The sequence below is a fragment of the Cervus canadensis genome, chromosome 6, assembly GCF_019320065.1.
Source record: "Cervus canadensis isolate Bull #8, Minnesota chromosome 6, ASM1932006v1, whole genome shotgun sequence".
Taxonomy (NCBI): Eukaryota; Metazoa; Chordata; class Mammalia; order Artiodactyla; family Cervidae; genus Cervus; species Cervus canadensis.
This window is the reverse complement of record NC_057391.1, coordinates 29,493,936-29,514,496: the sequence shown is the minus strand read 5'-3', so window position 1 is coordinate 29,514,496 and position 20,561 is coordinate 29,493,936. Positions and strand designations below refer to the sequence as shown.

General features: G+C 37.0%; 1 protein-coding gene across 4 annotated transcripts in view; it reads right to left on the bottom strand.

The window, feature by feature from the left end:
• The window catches only part of CDIN1 (CDAN1 interacting nuclease 1), a 229,099-nt gene that overhangs the window by 170,681 nt on the left and 37,857 nt on the right, over positions 1–20,561 (bottom strand). For 3 of the 4 annotated variants that reach the window (XM_043471410.1, XM_043471409.1, XM_043471412.1), the window contains exons 2-3: positions 2,048–2,093; positions 1,093–1,157 (exon numbers count right to left, since the gene is read on the bottom strand). The exons of the other annotated variant lie outside the window; for it this stretch is intronic. In XM_043471410.1, the coding sequence (XP_043327345.1) occupies positions 1,093–1,157; positions 2,048–2,093 (111 nt within the window). The remainder of the gene's footprint in view (positions 1–1,092; positions 1,158–2,047; positions 2,094–20,561) is intronic. 4 annotated transcript variants of the gene reach the window in all.

Here is a 20,561-nt window from a genome sequence, read left to right as displayed (position 1 = left end):
TGTGTATGCATGTATATTTCTTTAACAGACAGTTCCACTCAAAACAGAACATATCTTTACCACATTTGGCATAGTGAATACTTTTTTTCAAAACCTAACTTGAATAACTTTTCAATAAACATTTCTCAATTCTTTAAAAATATGGCTTTACAGAAACATAATTCCAATATTTTATCTGTATATTCACTTAATTCATAGAATTTTCATGCATAAAAATCATTCATCTAAAGTGAGTGGTATCATTCTCACCATAGAAAGATTGCTCTGTCACTCTTAAGTATAACAATTTTAGACTATATTTCAAACAGTTTTCCTTTCCAATATGTCCCTAAAATACTTCAGAAAGCAACCAACAATTTCCAATTCAAACCATTATTATTTACCATTATAAGTTATTCACTCATATTACAAAGATAAAAATTTTTAATTTTTTTTTTAAAAGGAGCTATTTTAAAGACTCTTTTTGTTTCAGAACAAGAAAGGTTGGGAACTATAATAAATTAGGCTGAAATTAAAAGATTTCCTTTTAAAATATAAACCCCTCTTAAAATCTGACAGTTGTACGTTATTATATATCTCCATATGTCCTCACTTGATATATATCTTTCTTTTGCATTTCTAAAATGGCTAACCAATACCTACAATGCAAAATACAACTGTACCAAAATTCAATCTTACTTTCTAATATATTTTTTAACTTGCTGATTTACATGAGAAATAAAGATTGGCTTGAGAACATTCACATATACACATAGACATATGTATGCATGAACATATGCATCTATATAAGATATGCACTTACAGTGACTTTCAAGCATCCAATGGGGATTTTCTAATATTGTAACTTTTTCTTACATAGTAAAGATTTCACACACATGTAAATTAAGATAGTCTCACCATATTCTTTATATCTATATAACATAGTATTTGAGAAATTTAAAAAATATATACTTTATGTCTTAAATAACAGACTTAAAACAAAATGTCTTGGAATGTTTTATGGAAAATCAATTTATTAATCTAATTTATTCATAATTATTATTACAATTAATAGGTATTATGATACCCTCTAGTGGGGCAGGCAGGTCATACCTCTGGTAATAACTTTCAATCGCTTCTGAAGTATGATGTTTGGCATGTGTTCTCTTAATGTGTTTCTGAAACAAAATAAAAAAGATCTTTATGTTGAGTCACAGATCAGGTTCAAGAACAAAAATGACATATTTCTTGATCCCCATGTCTAACAAAAAGGGCAAACCAAATAACAGTTTGGGGATTTGGGCGGCAGCAGATATTTTTTCCCTTCTACTCTATGAACCTATGCATTTTAATCTCTATTGCATGGCTGGGATGTCTCCAGTCTGTACCGCAAGGTACAGTATATATGTAAAAGCCAACAGGGTCATAGTAATTGAATCTAAATAAGTTTGCTTAGGGTTGTAGAGGGCAGAGAAAAACTTGTTCCCTCTTTCAACCTTTGTATTAATTTTCCCTCAATTCAATTCCATCTAAGTCCTCTGCAGTCTAGTTTTACAATCCAATTGCCATTTTTAACCAGGAAGAACATTGCTTAAAAACAACTTATTTGAAAACTACAAAAAGTAATTCCATAGAGACTTGCCACTTGACTGACACCTGTCATCTCATGATAAATGACTCCATTTTCTGCCTCTCTTGCCTTCTGCCACTCCAGCGATGGTCATTTATCATCATCTCTGTCAGCAATGGAAAGCAGCACTGACAGTGCAAGTCAGCAAACATTTAGCACATGGAACCACGCAACACGGGGAAATTATTATTGTCAGAATAATAATGGTTTAGCATAATTTATTACAGGTCCACCAAATAAGCAAAGGCTAGATGTTATTAGACAGATGGATGGGTAGGCTTGGCAGGCCTCCACTGAGACGCAGGCGGTGCTTGATGTGGAAAGGAGAACATCCTCCAACCCAATCAGAGAGCTGGCAGTTCAATTACAAAGAAATAAAGGGACATTCATCATTCAATTAGGCACCTGTCAACCCTCACAAAGGAGAAAACTTCTAACCTGGTACTCCTGGGAGAAGATGCTCAGCAGAGTGGCCTGCGATTGACTGGAACAAATAAAAGAAGGACAAAGTTAATTACTGGAGTGCACGGCAAAGAAACAAAAGAGAAAGGAGCTTCAAAGGTAGGCCTGATGCCCTGTAATCTAACAGAACATGAAAACAAGTGTGGAAAAGTTGTTCCAGATGAACACCTCAAACAAAGGCTTCCTGCTGCTAGGTCAAGGAGAGGGAGAAAGGGAAAGGGGGAAATACGGACGGTCTCAAAGCAAACTATCATATGATTTGGATTTTCTTAAACTTCAGAATGACTGTAAATCATGTCTGTAGCATGCAGGTATGTTGAAAAGGACCCAAGGTGGCACGGTTTATTCCCACTGATAAATGATGAGACTTAAATCCCACAAACAGGAGAAAACATGCCATTTATCCACTGGCAACATTCTGAAATTTATTTTGTTAGCAGGCAGGTGTCCTCTTCTGTAGCTCTCCCACATTCATTGGGGGAGAAAACTTTGCGCTTCGCACAGAGATCATTGGAACATTCCCACCAACACGGGCCTGCTTTGAATAGAGAAGCCTTCACAGCAGGAAGTGGAGTCCTCCAGGACAGGGTTCCCTAAGACTGCCGTAAGCCTTATTCATCTAAGACTCCAAACAATGTCAAACACCTGGCAGCGAAGCAACCTGGAAAACATCCTCTCCAGGTGGGGATTTTCCTCTCACAATTGTTAACATTTAGAAATGGAACAGATTTTTTTTTTTCCTTGTCTAAAAAGCAATCAATAGCCCACTGCTATTCTTTCTGATTGCCCTCTGTAGATAGAGTTGCCTCATCATATGTTGCAAATGATTAGTTATTTCTGATACATTTTCCTACTAGAAGGTATCCAAACAAATTACCATGCTAATAATTCGACTTGTATAGTATACCAAAGCATGGTGAATAATTAAAGTTTTTCTATTCATGAATGAAACTGCTTAAGCTCATCACAGGTAGTTTAGAGAGTATGAAATACACACAATAACACCATATTTCTTTACTCACTGTCAGTATTGTCATCTCTTGCATATCATTATAGGTTGGGTTTCTAACCCCTTTCCACTCTTATTAGGTTACAAAAGAATATGTTTTTTTTTTTTACAAAAAAGATGCCATAAATGTTTATCAAGGAAAATCAATAATTACTAAAGGACTGTTTTGATAACTCCAAAAGTACTGAGAAAGGATTGAATAAAATTATAAATTCATTATAGTCCAATTTTTTTCAATGTCTTTAAAAATGGAAGCCACCTTTGGAAGAGCCAGTTTCCTGTATAATATCTTCCTATTGTGCTTGGCTTCCCTGAGCTTCACATGCAAATCACAGAGCCTAGTAGGGTTGTTGACAACCGTCTCATGAAAAAAAAAAAAAGGTGAAATTAAGCCCAAATCATCATAAACGACTGAAAAAGTCACTATGTTAGGTATTTATGTACAATAAATAGAGCGCTCCTCATTGCACAGCAAAATATATTTATCTTAACCAATTAATGGAGGGCAAAATGTCAGTGTCTGTGTCAAACAGTATGATGGAAATAAATGTGCATGTAACAGGCAAGTCAGGGACCAATGACAAATAAGGAAGAAACTAAACTGAATAAAACAAAAATATAATTGTAGATGCTCAGAAAGGGAAGACCAACAGACAGCTGGAGGAATAAGCCCAGGAATAAACAAGTCAAAGTGAGAAGTGAGAAGTTCATCAAGAGTTGAGAGCATCGTCAAAACTGAGGGCAAGATAATGTCTTCAACCAGGAAACCATCTTCAAACAGCTTGTAATTCAATTCATCTAAAGTCACGGACATAGCCTATAAAGCAATGCATTTTCTCAGTGGCCGAGAGGGTTAGTTACAGTATAAATTCAACATTCCCTCGGTTGATTTCACAAAGAATATGGTTTCTAGCTAAGAAGAAAGAGAGGAGATGGTTTTGTGAACTGAAAGGCTTATCTTGAATATCAGTCAGTCCTATCAGTAGTTTTCATTGCACATCCACAGTGTCCTGAGGTCATGGGTATGGGAAAACATGCCTCCAAAATAAAACATTTAAAGTAGACAGGAACTGATATAGAGGAAACTTTCTACATACACATGCAAAAAAAGTAAAAATTAAAATATTATCAAGCACTCACATATTTTTTAGGGATTAAGTGAAATAAATCATACCCTGACTCTTCATATATTTCAAGACGGTATTGGCTTTGGAACATATACATGCCACTTAGGATACAAGTGTTTTCAATTTACATATTAAAAAATGCAATCACTTAATTTGCACACATGCCCAAGATGGATTATGAAGTCTCTTCAAGGATAATTTTGTCTATTTTTCCCCCACACTATGCTTCCAGATTAAGCTCCTCACCGTGCAGGTGTCTGAAAAAAGAAGAGTGCTGAGTGGACTCCTACACAGGCTCTCTGTAAAACCTTGTCTGAGTTGTGTGACAAATAGCTTATGGAGCCGCATAAGTCATATTGCAGCAATGGGGAAACAAGTAAGAGGACAAAGTCAACACACCGAGGACGATGCAACAGAAGATGCAAAGACCTTGGGTCCTTGAGGACACTGCTGAGCTGCTCAAGACCATAAAGTGAAGGGACTGCCTTCCACACTTCTTTTGAGTATTATCACGTCTTGTTTTGAAGGAAGGAAGGAAGGAGGGGAGGGAGGGAGGCAGAAGGGAGGTGGAAGGGAAAGAAGGAGGAAAGCAGGAAGGAAGGAAAGAGAGGGGAGGAGGGGGAGGGAGGGAAGGTTTCTATTTCTTATGTGCCCAGGAAGCAGGAGACGCGATGGAAGAAGGGCATGGCGGCAGGGTGCTCCATCATGATGGTACCTGCACAAGATGCAATACTCAGAAGGGGCTGTCCGTTTTTACACTCTGCAATTGTCTTCCTAACTGGCAGCTACTGTACTGGGCTTCCTTAAAATTGTTCCTCTGTCACTGTGTCACTAAACTGATGTGCCTAGAGATCATAAATTGCTGTGTGTGAGTGACTTTTCCTCACAGAATTTAAACACTGAGGGGGTATTGTTTACCCTCATTTCATACTGCATTTAAGACTTCAAATGCCAGGTACTTAAGAGGCAACAAACCAGGGACCCATATTGTATTTAACTCCAGACCCATCCAGCTAAGATGCTCAGTAAGCTGAGGGACATTAAAGAAAATGACCTCAGGGGGCTGAATGGAAGTTTTGACAATCCCAGGGAGACCTAAAGCAAGCAGAACCTTAAGGAACATGATATTACACATTATAAATTCTTCCTTTGCTCAAGAGCCTAACCTTCAAAAAAGACCATAAAGAAAGAAATATTTTTATTTAACTTTCAAGCTCCTTTTGCTCTAGAACCGAGGATGCATCAGTGTCTCTACTCTAATAGGCTTGAAATCCTCTAAACAAGATCAATGTTATTTCTGGAACTCAGGAAGCAGTAAATCAAACTAAGGATGATAAAGTAAGATATTCCAACAAAGTCTTAGGCTTGCAGGCCTCACAAGGTACAGTACAACCTCTCTAAACCGGTGAAAGAATACAACGAAAACACTGGCTCTGTGTGGTCAGTGACTTAGTACTAGTCAAGGAAGGTTTTCCAAAAAAGCAATGCCCTATCCTCCGTCATGGGCTTCCCTGGTGGCTCAGTGGTAAAGAATCCTCCTGCCAGTGCAGGAGACGCAGGTTTGATCACTGAGTTGGGAAGATCCCCGAGTTGGGAAGATCCCCTAAAGAAGGGAATGGCAACCCACTCTAGTATTCTCGCCTGAGAAATCCCAAGGACAGAGGAGCTTGGTGGACTACAGTCCATGGGGTCTCAAAAAAAGAGTTGGACGTGACTTAGTGACTAAACAACAACACACTTATGTTTTACGTTAGTTACCTCGGTTGTGTCCAACTCTTCGCAAACTCATGGACTGTGGCCCACCAGTCTCCTCTGTCCATGGAATTCTCCAGGCAAGAATACTGGAGTGGGTTGCCATTCTCTTCTCCAGAGGATCTTCCTGACCCAAGAATTGAACTTGGGTCTCCTGCACTGCAGGCAGATCTTTACCATCTGAGCCACCAGGGAAGCCCACTTATATTTTATATATATGAAAAAAGTAGTTACTGTTCCAGGCACTTAACTAATTTTGCTGGTAGGTTAATATAAGCCATATGCAAAACAGCTCCATCTATAGCAAGAGCTAAGAGTTATATCAACAAGCTAGTTTGTGCTACACACTACACTGCCTTTTATTATACCCTCAGGGCAAGCCTCTAAAGTAGGTACTATTATTGTTCTTATTTTAAAGATGGGAAACGGAGGAAGAGAAGTTAAGGGAAGTATACAATTAAAGACCTAGGTAAGTGGGAGAACTGGAAATCAAAATCCAGTTCCGATTTCAGAACTCAAGCTCTTAAACCCCATGCTAATCTGCCGTTCTAGTGTGTGCTAACACCCGTTGCTTAAGGTTAAGCATTTATGTTACATTACCCTCCAAGCAACCCTTAAAGGTGGGCGTTGTTGCTTTGGGACAGAAAATTGAAGCCACAGGAGGTAAAGAGTTCTGATCAAATCCAACAGCTTTAGACAATACTACTTAAAAAAAAAAAACAAACTTAAATCACAGCCTTACTTTAATTAACTACATAAGAAAAAAAAAAAGCTCCTAAAGGAAAGGGTCAATGATTAAAAAATTATTGGGTAATTTTCATTATTCTTCCTGCAGCTAAGGTGTATTTTGTTATTAATAACAACCACACCATTGCCTGAAGTGTCTCTATGTGACTGCAAATGTGTCTTTTGCCCAAGTGCTATTTACTACATACAAAACAGCTTTAAATCCTTCCCTGAACAAAACAGGTTCAAACCCAATCAATCTTCTCTACAGAGGACAACACCCTCCAGACGTGGTAACTTCATTATATAATATTTAATGAAGTTTTCTATTTATAAATAGTACATATTCTGTGTAAAATCTATAGACATCTGTCTGTGTTCCTGTGTTTTTTATTCTGTGTCTGGTGTGTACGTGTGTGTGTCTATACACAAAAATAAAATTTCAAAAATTGTGTTTTAAACGTACTTTGGTAACATACCTTCATTACATAAAATATTAACATTTATCTATTCCATAACACATTAATCTTTTAAAAATCATTTTTATTGTGAATAAGACAAAACCACATAACCACTTTGATGACCAAATAGAATACTCCTGGGATCCGAAAAGGTATTCTGTCTGATCGCCACCTTTTCTCTCTCCAGATGAATCTGATCTTTAACACAGTGTGTATTCTTTTACATCTGTCTTCTTTTACTCAATATGTCTATGTGAGTGACTCTAGTTAATTTTAAGTGTAGCTAATTCATTTTCATTGCTGTATGGCATATTCTATTGTCTAAGTATACTCCACATTTATCTATTCAATTGATGAACCTCTGAACTGTTTCTAGTCTTTTGCAATGAGAATGATGCCGCTGTGAACATTTCTGCATGTTTTCTGGGGCATGTGTGTACACATTTCTGATGAGTACAAATGTGGAGTAGAATTCTGGACCATCTGATATGCAAATCTCTAGCTTTAGTAGATATTGTCAAACAATTTTTCAAAGTATTTGTAACAATTTTCAGCTCCTGCCAACACTAAATGAGAGTTCACAATGCTAAACATCCTTGTCACACCTTCAATGGCTTGTATTTCCATTTTCTTTCTAGTATTTTCTGCAGTGCTGAAATTTTTAATTTTGATGAAGTCCAATGTAGCAATTCTTTATTATTGTTACCTTTTGTGTGTGCTGTGTGTCTTTTCTAAGACATCTTTGTCTATTGACAGTCATGAAGATAATTTTGTATGTTTTCTTTTAGAAGCTTAAGAATATTAGGTTGATGATCTATTTTGAGTTAAATTTAATGAACTGAGATAGGAGTCACATTTTGCTTTTATTATTTTTGTACACATATCCAATTGGTCACACACCATTTACCCATGAACTATCATGTTGCCTATGAGGAAACCAAATATCTAAGGGTCTATTTTGGGACTCTCTAATCTGTTCCACTGATTTATATGTTTATCTTCACACAGATACCACATTGATTTGATTTACTATTGACAAAGTCTGCACATTTAAAGTATGTTCTAATATATTTAGGTTTAAGTTTATATCTTACTGAAAGCTAATCTTCTTAGTCACCATACACTCCTTTTTTTGTATTCTTTTAAAGTGATTTAGTACTTATTCTTCATTATTTTTCCTGTCAACTTGGAAGTTATATACTCTTATACCATTAATAATTATCCTGCATAAACACATACCCAAGTTAAACTTGGTGATTAACTGCTGCCTGGAAAATACAAAAACTTTACAATACTATCTATGCTTATTCCATTCTGACATATAGGATATTACTGACATTGTTTTAATTCTACATACATCTTAAAATTCACAAGACACTGTTGTTATTTTATAAAGTTTCTGTTCATTCTGATATACTCACATATATAGCATTTCATTGCCCTTCCTTCCTTTCCCATCTGCAATAACTTTCTTCTAATAATTCAATCAATGCAGATGTGTTGTGATGTCAAATTCTGGTCTTTCAATCATAATGTACCTTATGTCTCTATCTGGTTTTAAGATTTTTTTTAAAAAACTTCACTTATTAGGAGTTTTAACTCTGGCACTTAGTAAACTCCTGCTTACAGTTTGTTGGACTTCTTTTTTTTTTTTGGACTTCTTAAGTACATGGCAATTATTGTTTCAAACCTGGTTTAACACTTTTTCTCTCCTGCCCAAGACTTCAAATGAGTCTGTGTTAGCCCTCCCTACTGTAAGCTCCATCTCTTATTCTCTCTTCATATTTTATATCTTTTCATTATTCTGTGTTACATTATGGGTATTTTCCCCTTATCTATCCTCCAGTTCACTATTTCTCTCTTCCGTAAAGTCTACCTTGCTATTAAATACATCCATTGAGTTAAATCCATCCAATTTCAATTACTGTGTTTGTAGATACTCTATTTGATTCTTTTTCAAGTAAGTTCCCTACAGACTTTCAATCTTCTTTTTTAACATCTTGAATAAGCTACAATTATAAAAATTCTATTTAGGTAGTTCTAATCTCCAAAGCCCTGATAAGTTTATTTCTATAGTTTTCACTGGCCTCCATTTATGTTGTCATGTCTCCTTATGTGGCTGAGTATCTCCCATGATGTGCCACACTATGTGAAAAACTGCTTTATGAAAAATATGAATATGGAAATGATTAACTTTCTCCAGAGGGGACTCTGATTTGATTCTGGGAGCACTAGGAGTCTAGGATCACCGTTGTCCAATTACACGTATTAAATTTTTAGGCCAGTGAGGTAAATTTGAAGATAAAATACAGTAATGTAGAGCCCTTTTACTTCCAGTGCACATTAACTCCTAGGATATAGTCTTTTGGGGGGCCCCCAATACCTAAGAAAGAGAATGAGATGGTTGGATGGCATCACTGATTCAACAGACATGAGTCTGAGCAAATTCTGTGAGATAGTCAAGGACAGGGAAGCCTGGCATGCTGCAGTCCATCTGGTCACAAAGAGTCGGACACAACTGAGCGACTAAACAACAACAGCTCAATGGCTGGGGCATTTGCAAGAGTTCCCACGTCTGGTAGACCCTAGGTCCAAGATCTCTAAACCTTGTCCTCCAGCTCTATGAAGCTGTCAAAGGCTGTGTTCAGGACTTGGCTAGACTATATCTGCTGAAAAGGTAATTAAGTTAGAATTCAAGGATTAAACCGTTAGTCCCCCAACCCCTTATTTTAAAAATTTAATGCATTACTAACTAACCAACAAATTAAATAAGAAATCACAATGGAAACAACAACAACAAAACATAAAATTGAGCAATGACAATAGTGCATTTCAACAGTTGTGGGAAATATACTGCATTAATTAAATATAAGGGGAAGAAAATACACTTATTTTACTCTAGGAAGTTCTAGCAAACTGAAGAGCCCAGAAAATAAAAGGGGAAAAGAAATAAGAGAATCAGAAAGGGAAGAAACAAGTCAAAGCCTCACTATTTGAAAAAGAGAAGGCTTAGAAACAAGAGAATCTATAAACAAAGGTTTTAAACACTAATACGACATCTCAGAAAGGTAACTAGATATAAGATTAATATAAAAAGGAAATAAAATTCTTACAAAACAGTAAATTAAATTAGCAAATGGAATAGAAAAATGGACCTCATTCACAACAATAAAAAAACCATAAAGTCCTGACATATATTTAACAAAAATGTGTAAAATCTTTGAAGAAAATCATAAAACCTCACTGAAGAGTACAAAAGAGTTCCTGACGAAGAGGTAAGATATTTTCACAAAGAAAATTCCAAGAGTAAAACGATAGTATTAATTAAAGTGTTAATTCTCTACACATTAATCTATGATTTTAATTAAAATGCAACCAAATTCACTAGTTTTCTGGTGGAATGTGATAAATTTATCTTAAAACTCAGGAAGAAGAATCATGTCAGAAATAGTTAATAAATTCTGAAAAGCAAAAATAGTGCTTTCTCACTCTATCAGGTATCAACATGGATTATATTTCAAAAACATTTACCAAAAAAAAAGCATGCTATAGAATTAAACACATATTTGTTACCATTTATATATAATATAAGAACAGCAAAATATAATTACCTTTTTGTTCATGGACTGTTTATGGATATAGTAAAAGAAATACACAAGGCTAGAACACTAAACTCAGGATAATGGTTACCTCAGGTGAAGGAGAAGGGGAAAGAAATCAAATGTCATACAATTTTTTTAAAAAATAAAAATCTTAAAGGCTATAAACTGTTGATACCATCAGAATATTTCATTTCTGTAAAAGTAAAAAGCATCTGAAACAAATATAAACAGGGGTAGATTCAGAGTTCATTATACGATTCTCTACTCTATGTATGTTATATTTCATAATAAAATTAAATAAGTAGGAGAAGAATAATGAAAAGAACTGAAAAGAAGCCAGATAAATTGATCTAAGTTTTTTTTCCTGCTCTAAGTCCTGCCCTATTCTAAATGTTCTTATTTAATTAGAGGCTTAAGTATCTATACTTTTTTCCTTTCTAATTTAATTTGGGTCTTAACTTTTTAGAATGAGCCATAACATAACAAGATAAAGAAGAAGAAGCCTGGGTGAAAGATGCCTAATTCTGTTTCCAAGACCAGATATTGGGTCATCTTATTCTAAAGCAATCCCAATGACTTCAACGCAATATAACAGATACAGTACAGTACAGTGTTAGTAGCTCAGCTGTGTCCAACTCTTTGTGATCCCATAGACTGCAGCCCACCAGGTTCCTCTGTCCATGGAATTCTCCAGGGAAGAATACTGGAGTGAGTTGCCATGCCCTTCTCCAGAGGATCTTCTTGACCCTGGGTTTGAACCTGGGTCTCCCACACTGCAGGCAAATTCTTTACTGTCTGAGCCACCAGGAAAGCCCTGTACAAAATACTTATTGATTCTTTCTTCCTATAATGATTTATTCTGATTTCATTCTTTAATAAGTCAGCTAAAACTACCTTAAATCTGTGGTAATTTTATTATCATTGCCAGAAAGAGTAAAAGAGAAAGAGAAAGTTAACTATATATAATCTGATAACACAACTGCATTCATCTCACACGCTAGTAAAGTAATGCTCAAAATTCTCCAAGTCAGGCTTCAACAATACGTGAACCGTGAACTTCCATATGTTCAAGTTGGTTTTAGAAAAGGCAGAGGAACCAGAGATCAAATTACCAACATCCACTGGATCATCAAAAAAGTGAGAGTTCCAGAAAAACATCTTTTTCTGCTTTATTGACTAAGCCAAAGCCTTTGACTGTGTGAATCACAATAAAATGTGGAAAATTCTGAAAGAGATGGGAATACCAGACCACCTGACTTGCAATCTTGAGAAATCTGTATGCAGGTCAGGAAGCAACAGTTACAACTGGACATGGAACAACAGACTGGTTCCAAATAGGAAAAGGAGTATGTCAAGGCTGTATATTGTCACCCTGCTTATTTAACTTATATGCAGAGCACATCATAAGAAATGCTGGGCTGGAAGATGCACAAGCTGGAATCAAGACTGTTGGGAGAAATATCAATAACCTCAGATATGCAGATGACACCACCCTTATGGCAGAAAGTGAAGAAGAACTAAAGAGCCTCTTGATGAAAGTGAAAGAGGAGAGTAGAAAAGTTGGCTTAAAGCTCAACATTCAGAAAACTAAGATCATGGCATCCAGTCCCATCACTTCATGGCAAATAGATGGGGAAACAGTGGAAATGGTGTCAGACTTTATTTTTTTGGGCTCCAAAATCACTGCAGATGGTGACTGCAGCCATGAAATTAAATGACACTTACTCCTTGGAAGGAAAGTTATGACCCACCTACATAGCATATTAAAATGCAGAGACATTACTTTGCCAACAAAGGTCCGTCTGGTCAAGGCTATGGTTTTTCCAGTGGTCGTGTATGGATGTGAGAGTTGGACTATGAAGAAAGCTGAGCACTGAAGAATTGCTGCTTTTGAACTGTGGTGTTGGAGAAGACTCTTGAGAGTCCCTTGGACTGCAAGGAGATCCAACCAGTCCATCCTAAAGGAGATCAGTCCTGGGTGTTCATGAGAAGGACTGATGTTGAAGCTGAAACTCCAATACTTTGCCACCTGCTGCGAAGAGCTAATTCATTTCAAAAGACCGGAATGCTGGGAAAGATTGAAGGAGGGAGGCAAAGGGGACAACAGAGGATGAGATGATTGGATGGCATCACTGACTCAATGGAGAGGAGTTTGGGTAAACTCCAGGAGTTTGTGATGGACAGGGAGGCCTGGCGTGCTGCAGTCCATGGGGTCGCAACGAGTTGGACATGACTGAGTGACTGAACTGAACTGAATCTGATAACAGTAGCCTATATGTGAAGATATTTATAATCCTGCCCATGTTGGTTAAAACTCAACTTTCTTCCACCTCTGCATGAAGTATTTTCTAGTCTATTTCCCATCCTTTCCTCTCCTCTGGCTATTCTTCATTTACTTCCGAGAATGCTTCTGTCTTCTTAAGCCTCAACCTGCCTAAGGTTCAAACTACTGTCCACTGTTTCCATTCATCACCAAATGTTTTTGTCTGGCGGTCTTTGTTCAGTAAATCCTATTCAGCCTCCACCCAATGGCAATCTCACTTCTACCCTCACTTATTAACGAAAACAAAGATACACAGAGACTTCCTCACCACCAAACACCAAAGACATACTTCTTGCCTTAGCCGACCTCATTGCAGTAATTTACACTATTAAATCAAGCTATTTTAATGAAGGGAATTCTTTAAGAGACATAGACCAAGGCCAACCCTCTCATTTTAAAAATGACAAAAGTAAAGGTCATAAAGATGAAATCACTGCCCAAAGTTACACAAAGGATTATTTTACACCAGGTACCTGTAAATCAAGGAAAAAATAAGTTGCGCTACAAGCAGGACTTAGTGGAGGATTACTTAGCTATGTTATCTTAATAGATGAGAATATCATATTTTCAGTACAGTTTTATTATTTCAGTAATCATAATGCTTCTGTGACCAATGTGTATAAATTAAAACACAAATCAAAAAGCAAAATATACTAGAACACAAATTATATCAGCAGTGGACCCCAACCCCCAAGTTCCCACTTTTCACCACCAAAGATAAAATGAGTAAGAGATCAAAATTCTGAATTTTACTTCTCAATGAGTTCTTTTTACTACAAATGCAAATTTTATATAATCTTACAATGTGGAAAGTGATTCTTTTTCCAGGTAATGTGCACTTCCCCTGATTTAGGACCATTTGTTAGCCCTTTGGAATACTACTTTTCTCTTACAAATTTCTCATGGACATTTTTACATATTCCACAGTTATTTTTTAAACAATAGGGAGCATCAAAAGTTGTACTGTTAAGGAAGCATGGTAGGAATTGTCTTTATTCCTGAGGTGCTTAAATTCTAATTGGAAAAAAATCATTTAATATCTTGAAGTCTCAGTTTCACCATTTGTATACAGCTTCCATGACTTGAGAGCCCATTTTCACCTTGAAAGTTCTGTGATTCTTATCAGTTCTACAACTCCAAAATTTAGATTTCTTAAATTTCTCTCTGCTTACAGCCCTAAAACTTTTAAATACAGCTTATCAGAAAACTGTGCCTTGTTTCTTATAATAATGACTTGGTCTCGTGTTGACACTAGACACTTCTGTATGGGCCTAATATAGCAGGTCTATTCTAGGTTAATAGCTAGAGTGATTAAATTGTTTATTAAGACTTCTAGGCATTTAAAGTAATCAGACCACAGTATGAGAACATGGGAGGAAAATAATTAACTCCTTTCATTCACTATTGATTAAAAGGTACCACATCTCCCACTAGAGGTTAAATAATCACTTCATGGGTCTAGCACCACAACTATTTCATTGATGAAATCTCAGTCTCCCCCAAATTACCTTATTTTTTGATTCAGACTGAACACACATACTTAATGAAAGAATCAACAGATCTTTACCTGACAAGCTGATTTTTAAAAATATGTGTATAAGTACATAAATACATAAATAAATATAAATATTCAACCTCACAATTCTCCAAGTACTGACAGACTTTTTTTTTTTTTGAGAAGGTCTCTACTTCCAACTAGATAATCCCAGACAAGTATGTCATCAGGACCGATAACATCTCTCTGCAGCAACTTCAAATCAAACGCTTTACCTGGTTCTCAAGATTTTTCATCATGGTGGCCAATGTTGAGGAAAACAGAGGTAATCCATACTCTTAAAATAAGTTTAGTTTTAGAAAAATATTTGTCAAAGGGGTTAAAAATACAAGCCTTAGACCGAAAATAGCACCCAGTAACACTGTTCATTTTCCTCAGTAATACTGAGTGCTGAAAAGATGACAGATTCTGACCAACCTTTAGATAATTTTCTTAAAACAGTTACTTATCAAAACCAAGTGAATTAATTTCACTCTCTGAAGTCTTTACTGAAAATTAAAATTTAAGAAGACATACAGATGGCTAATAAACACATGAAAAGATGCTCAACCTTTATTAGAGCTCATTATTAGAGAAAGCAAATGAAAACTACAATGAGGTATCACCTCATCCCAATCAGAATGGTCATTATCAAAAAAATCTACAAACAAATGCTGGAGAGGGTGTGGAGAAAAGGAAACCCTCTTGCACTGCTGGTAGGAAGGTAAATTAATCCAGCCACTGTGGAGAACAGTACAGAGATTCCTTAAAAAGCTAGGAATAAAACTACCATATGTCCCAACAATCCCGCTACTGGGCATACACCCTGAGGAAACCATAATTGAAAAAGACACATGTACACCCATGTTCACTGCAGCACTATTTACAAGAGCTAGGACGTGGAAGCAGCCTAGATGTCTGTTGACAGATGAATGGATAAAGAAGTTGTGGTACATAAACACAATTGCTTAGCCATAAAAAAACATTTGAGTCAGTTCTAATGAGATAGATGAACCTAGAGCCTACTATACAGAGTGAAGTAACTCAGAAAGAGAAAAACAAATATCATATATTAACGCATATATATGGATTCTAGACAGACGGTACTGATGAACCTATACTCAGGGCAGGAATGGAAATGCAGACATAGTGAAGAGACCTGTGAACATCGTGGGGGAAGAAGAGGATGGGATGAATTGGGAAAGTAGCATTGAAACATATACATTACCATGGATAAAATAGATAGCCAATGAGAATTTGATGTATGACAGGCAGGGTGCTCAAACTGGTGCTCTGTGACAATCTAGAGGGGTGGGATGGGGTGGAAGGTGGGAGGGAGGTTCAGGAGGGAGGTAACATATGTATACCTATGGCTGATTCATGTTGATGTATAGCAGAAACCAACACAATATTATAAAGCAATTCCTCCATTTAAAACTAATAAATTTAATGAAAAAAAATTTACTAAACATCCTACCATAGTAAAACATTTTAGTTTGCTATGACTGCTATAACAAATAACCATGTATTTGAAGAAGGGACCTTTGAGATTTGAAGAAGGGGCCTTTGAGAGGTAATTAGGGTTAGATTAGGTATTGAGTCCTTATGAGGAGACTAGTGACCCTCATAGAAGAAGAAGGGGAAAAAAGAGATCACTCTGAAAGCATGCACCAAAGAAAGGTCAAGTGAGGACACAGGGAGAAGGCGGCTGTTCACAACCCAGAAAGTCCTCACCAGGACCCGACCAGGCTGGCACCCTGATCTTGAATTTCCATTCTCCAGAACTGTGAGAAAATAAATGTCTGCTGTCTAATCCATTCAGTCTATGGTATTTTGTTATGACAGCCCAAAATAAAGTAGACATTCAAGGTCCTTTCACAATAAGGCCGCACTTTGAGAGCTAATGATTGATCACTCACTTCTCCAAGAGTCCCTGATAGCTAGCTAATTTTTCAAGTTTTAGGTCTGGGTCAGGCTTTCCTGAGTTCTTTCCTAACTCTGAGTCTCTTCCTTGGGAAACAGATTTCTAAAAACGTCCCCACCCCTTTAAAAATGTCCCCTACATCAGCTTATTACTTATACTGAGTTTTATGAAACAAGCTAATTTTACTTCATGTTGCCCAACTTTTTCCCCTTTGAATTTCAAATATTTTCTGGGCTTGTTTGTACAGAAAATGCTAATGCTTTGAATGGATCTCTTTTCTCAGGAAATTTCTCAGTTTATGAAATCCTGCTAGAATACCAAGTCATTCTGCCAGCTCATCACAAGTAAATGAATGAACATCTAGAGGCTAATTTAATTCTGTGACCAAAACGTTACTTATCTATGTCTAAGAAACACAATTGCTTTTGTAACCTTTTCACAAGGTAAAAAAGTTTAGAATATTATTTAAAACCATTTAAACATTTCCTTATCCTTTTTTTCTATATAAAAATATGTATTCTGCTCTCCTAACTTTTCTTAATAGGTCACAGAGATCTTATATAAAACTAGTAAAAATAACTGACTAGATTAACTTTATAATGATTATCATTTATAAAGATCAAACTATCATCTTTACCACTTTCTTCCCAAATAAAATTTTGGTTTTATTAACATGATGGTATTAATAGCCTCATACCCTTTCTCTGTCTTTTATCCCATATTCCCAACCCCGAATTACCAAACTGATGCTTTGCATTTAAGAATTTAACAAGGAAATGCAGGAATTGGCATAAAAGTAACTTCCTGAATGACTTAATGCTTCTACATAGCCTCAGTAGCGTTCCTATGAGATCAGCAAACTATTCGAAGCTCTAGATGCTATATTCTCCCCACTACATTAGTTTGAAAAAAATTGTAGATTTTCAACCTTCAACAGTTATGCCCTGTCATACACTAACTTTCGCCAGAATATCCGATTTGTGACTTTTGCCCATTTCTGCTGAACTCTATCAGTCTAATTAAAAGTTGGCACCCACCAAACACCACTAACCGTGGTGATGACAGTGACAGTGATGGCCACACTGTGGACAGCTTCGTAGGTGCCGCACCATTTTATTCAATTATCATCACCATAATCATAAAGTACTGGTAGTATTCGGGAAAGGGCTTCCCTGGTGGCTCAGCGATGAAGAATCCACCTGCCAATACAGGAGACTCAGGTTCGATCCCTGGGTTGGGAAGATCCCCTGGAGAAGGAAGTGGCAACCCGCTCCAGTAATCTTGCCTGGAAAATCCCATGGACGGAGGAGCCTGGCAGCTACAGTCCATGGGGTCGTAAAGAGTCAGACATGATTTGGCAACTAAACAACAGCAATATTTGAGAAACTGAGGGGACCGGAGAGGTATCTCATCCAAATTAACACAGCCAGCGTGTGAACACAGTTTGCCCTCAAACTCTGGGTTCTTAATACAGCATCCAAATGATAAAGTACAGGATTTCAATATCACAAGATTCTTAGTTGCACACAATCTAGTTTCAGCAGAAAAGGGGAGTTACTAAAGACTTTTAGACAGCTCATGGGATCACTTGCAGGATCAGAAAGTCAGGCTCAGAGTCCTCCTAACCAAGAATAATGCCTAAGCCACTCAGCAGAAGAGCTGTCAGTCAGCACAGCCGCCCCCACGATCCCGCCCACGGCGCTGAGGGTTCCACCAGCGGGGCCTCCTACGGCAACACTGGCCAGAAGCCTGGGTCCTAAACACTACAGGTTTCCACTTCTTCACCATTGGCAGATCTGAATTCATCACCAGTAAAGTTCACATGTTCCTCCTGGCTATATATGAATACCGTTTTAGCCATAATTTGAAGCTATATTTACACTGTGTTTATAAGCACAGATTTAATCAAGCATATGTCCAAGGCCTATAAATGAAGACACAACCATTAAAAAAAAAAAAAAAGTAAGAGTTTGAGGTTATAGGTGATTTCTTTACTCCTTCCCCCCCCCCCCGCCCCCCACTGGTTTCACTGTTATTTATGTAAGAAATAAAAATTCAGAGGGGAAAAATACAACTTTTCCTTGACATATAAACAATATCCCTAAAAATGTGACTGGGTTTCATGTGTATTCTCAGAAAACATACCGAACCAGAAAACATAACAGCAGCTTGTTCTTATTCTATAGAACTGCAGCTTCTGTTGTATTACTGTATGAGATTTTCCCAAAAGTTGATGTGTCCAGTGTATCAGCAGCTCCAAAGAACGGTGTGTCTCAATATTTTAATAGAAGAGCCTGATTTTGATATGACACTTATATTCTCTTTTCAGTGTCATAACGACCTCCCGAGGCTTGCACTCCTTCTCCAGGTCAGAGGGAGCCAGGAGGCCGTCTTCGCTGATACAAACCTCAAGGTGATTCAGGACAGAACCCCACAGGGGCCTCTCTGCTCCACACTGGTCCACCCACAAGACACCTACCTTGGCTTCCTCTCAACCTGTTCTATACCATTAACAGGGAGAGAGGGAACCCACAGGCGGGCCCATTAGCCCCAACCGTCCTACAAGCCTGCTTCACTCCTCTGAAATAAACTGGACCATGCCCAGCTTTGCCCGACAAGTGACAGTAAAAGTGCTGGAAAATCTATTCTGAATATAAACTCTTTCAGCTCTGAGGTCCAGATATCAAGGAACATATACTGAAATCTATTTTTAAGCATAAGCACGCTGAAAAGAATCCAATGCAGGTAACACTATGGTGAAAGAAACAGACACCTTACTTTACAAAGTTTTCCTCTTGGAGTTTCCCACACATAAAATTCTAACCACTTATAGGGTAGTCATCATTTCAATGAATTGTGTCCAGTGAAAAAGGAAAAAGAAAGATACATTCACCATGAGGCTAATTTATGGTCTCACTAAATCCAGTGGATTGAAGGATTTCATTTAGTCTATCATGAATTCTTAGACCAAAGCAATTCTATTAAAAGCTCTTGATGGTGGGGGGTCAGCAGGGGGACCCTGAACTTGGGTCAGCCAACAAAAGCTTTCCCTAAATATTATGCTTTTATGAGATAACACACTTAACACAATTTTGAAACACTAACATCAATGAATTTGTCCCTCTAAATAAGAGGACAACAAAATTAATTTTTAAATAATTTTTTTCAATACTTAGTATCAGCTGGATAAGACTAACACTACTGTATGCAGATTAGAAAATGCAGGCTTAAAAAAGTTATCCAAAACATACATAGATGCTTCTAGGTCCTAAAGGATAGAGACCCTCAAAACTCAATCCTGCAACTCCAAATCCTTAAGAGTCAGCTCCTCCCTGCTCACCTGTCCACCTCTGTCTAAAATGCAGCTCTCATCCTCTTGGCTAAAAGATGGCATCTTCCTTCCAGATAATGACATGAAGGAAAAGTCTGTATCATGATTTACAGTTTCCTGTATACTCAGTATGCTTTTCTCCTGGTTTCTCTGGACTTCTGCTCACGGGTCCAATGTTAGACTCATTTGAAACACCACAAAGTTATATGTTCTCCTTCAGAATTTCTTTTAGAATAAAAATACAGAATATACCTTTGAATCACGAAAATGACTACATTAAAACTGGACTGTACTGAATTGTGACAATTGTAAAATGTCCCAGGAATAAAATCAGAGGAAAAACATGTGGCTGCAAACCAAAAAAGCAAACAAAAACAGCTCGGAAAGCCCATGTTCTTAAAAATCTTAACTTTAAGTGTTCAAAAATATCCTTAGAAGGATCTTTCATTGACTCTTGGGAGACCAGCACTGCTGTTTCAAGGGCTCTCAATAGAATTGCTTTGGTCTAAGAGTTCACGAAACCCTTCAGATTTCTGGATTTAGTGAGCCCATAAATAAGTCTCATGTTGAATTTTAATTTAAAGTATTCTTCCTTTCTTTGTTTGCTTTTTTATTTTTTTCATTACACTCTGAATTATTTACAGCAGGGGTTCCTTTTATCTTTGTATCTTTATAACACCAACATTTACCACAGAGTCTGG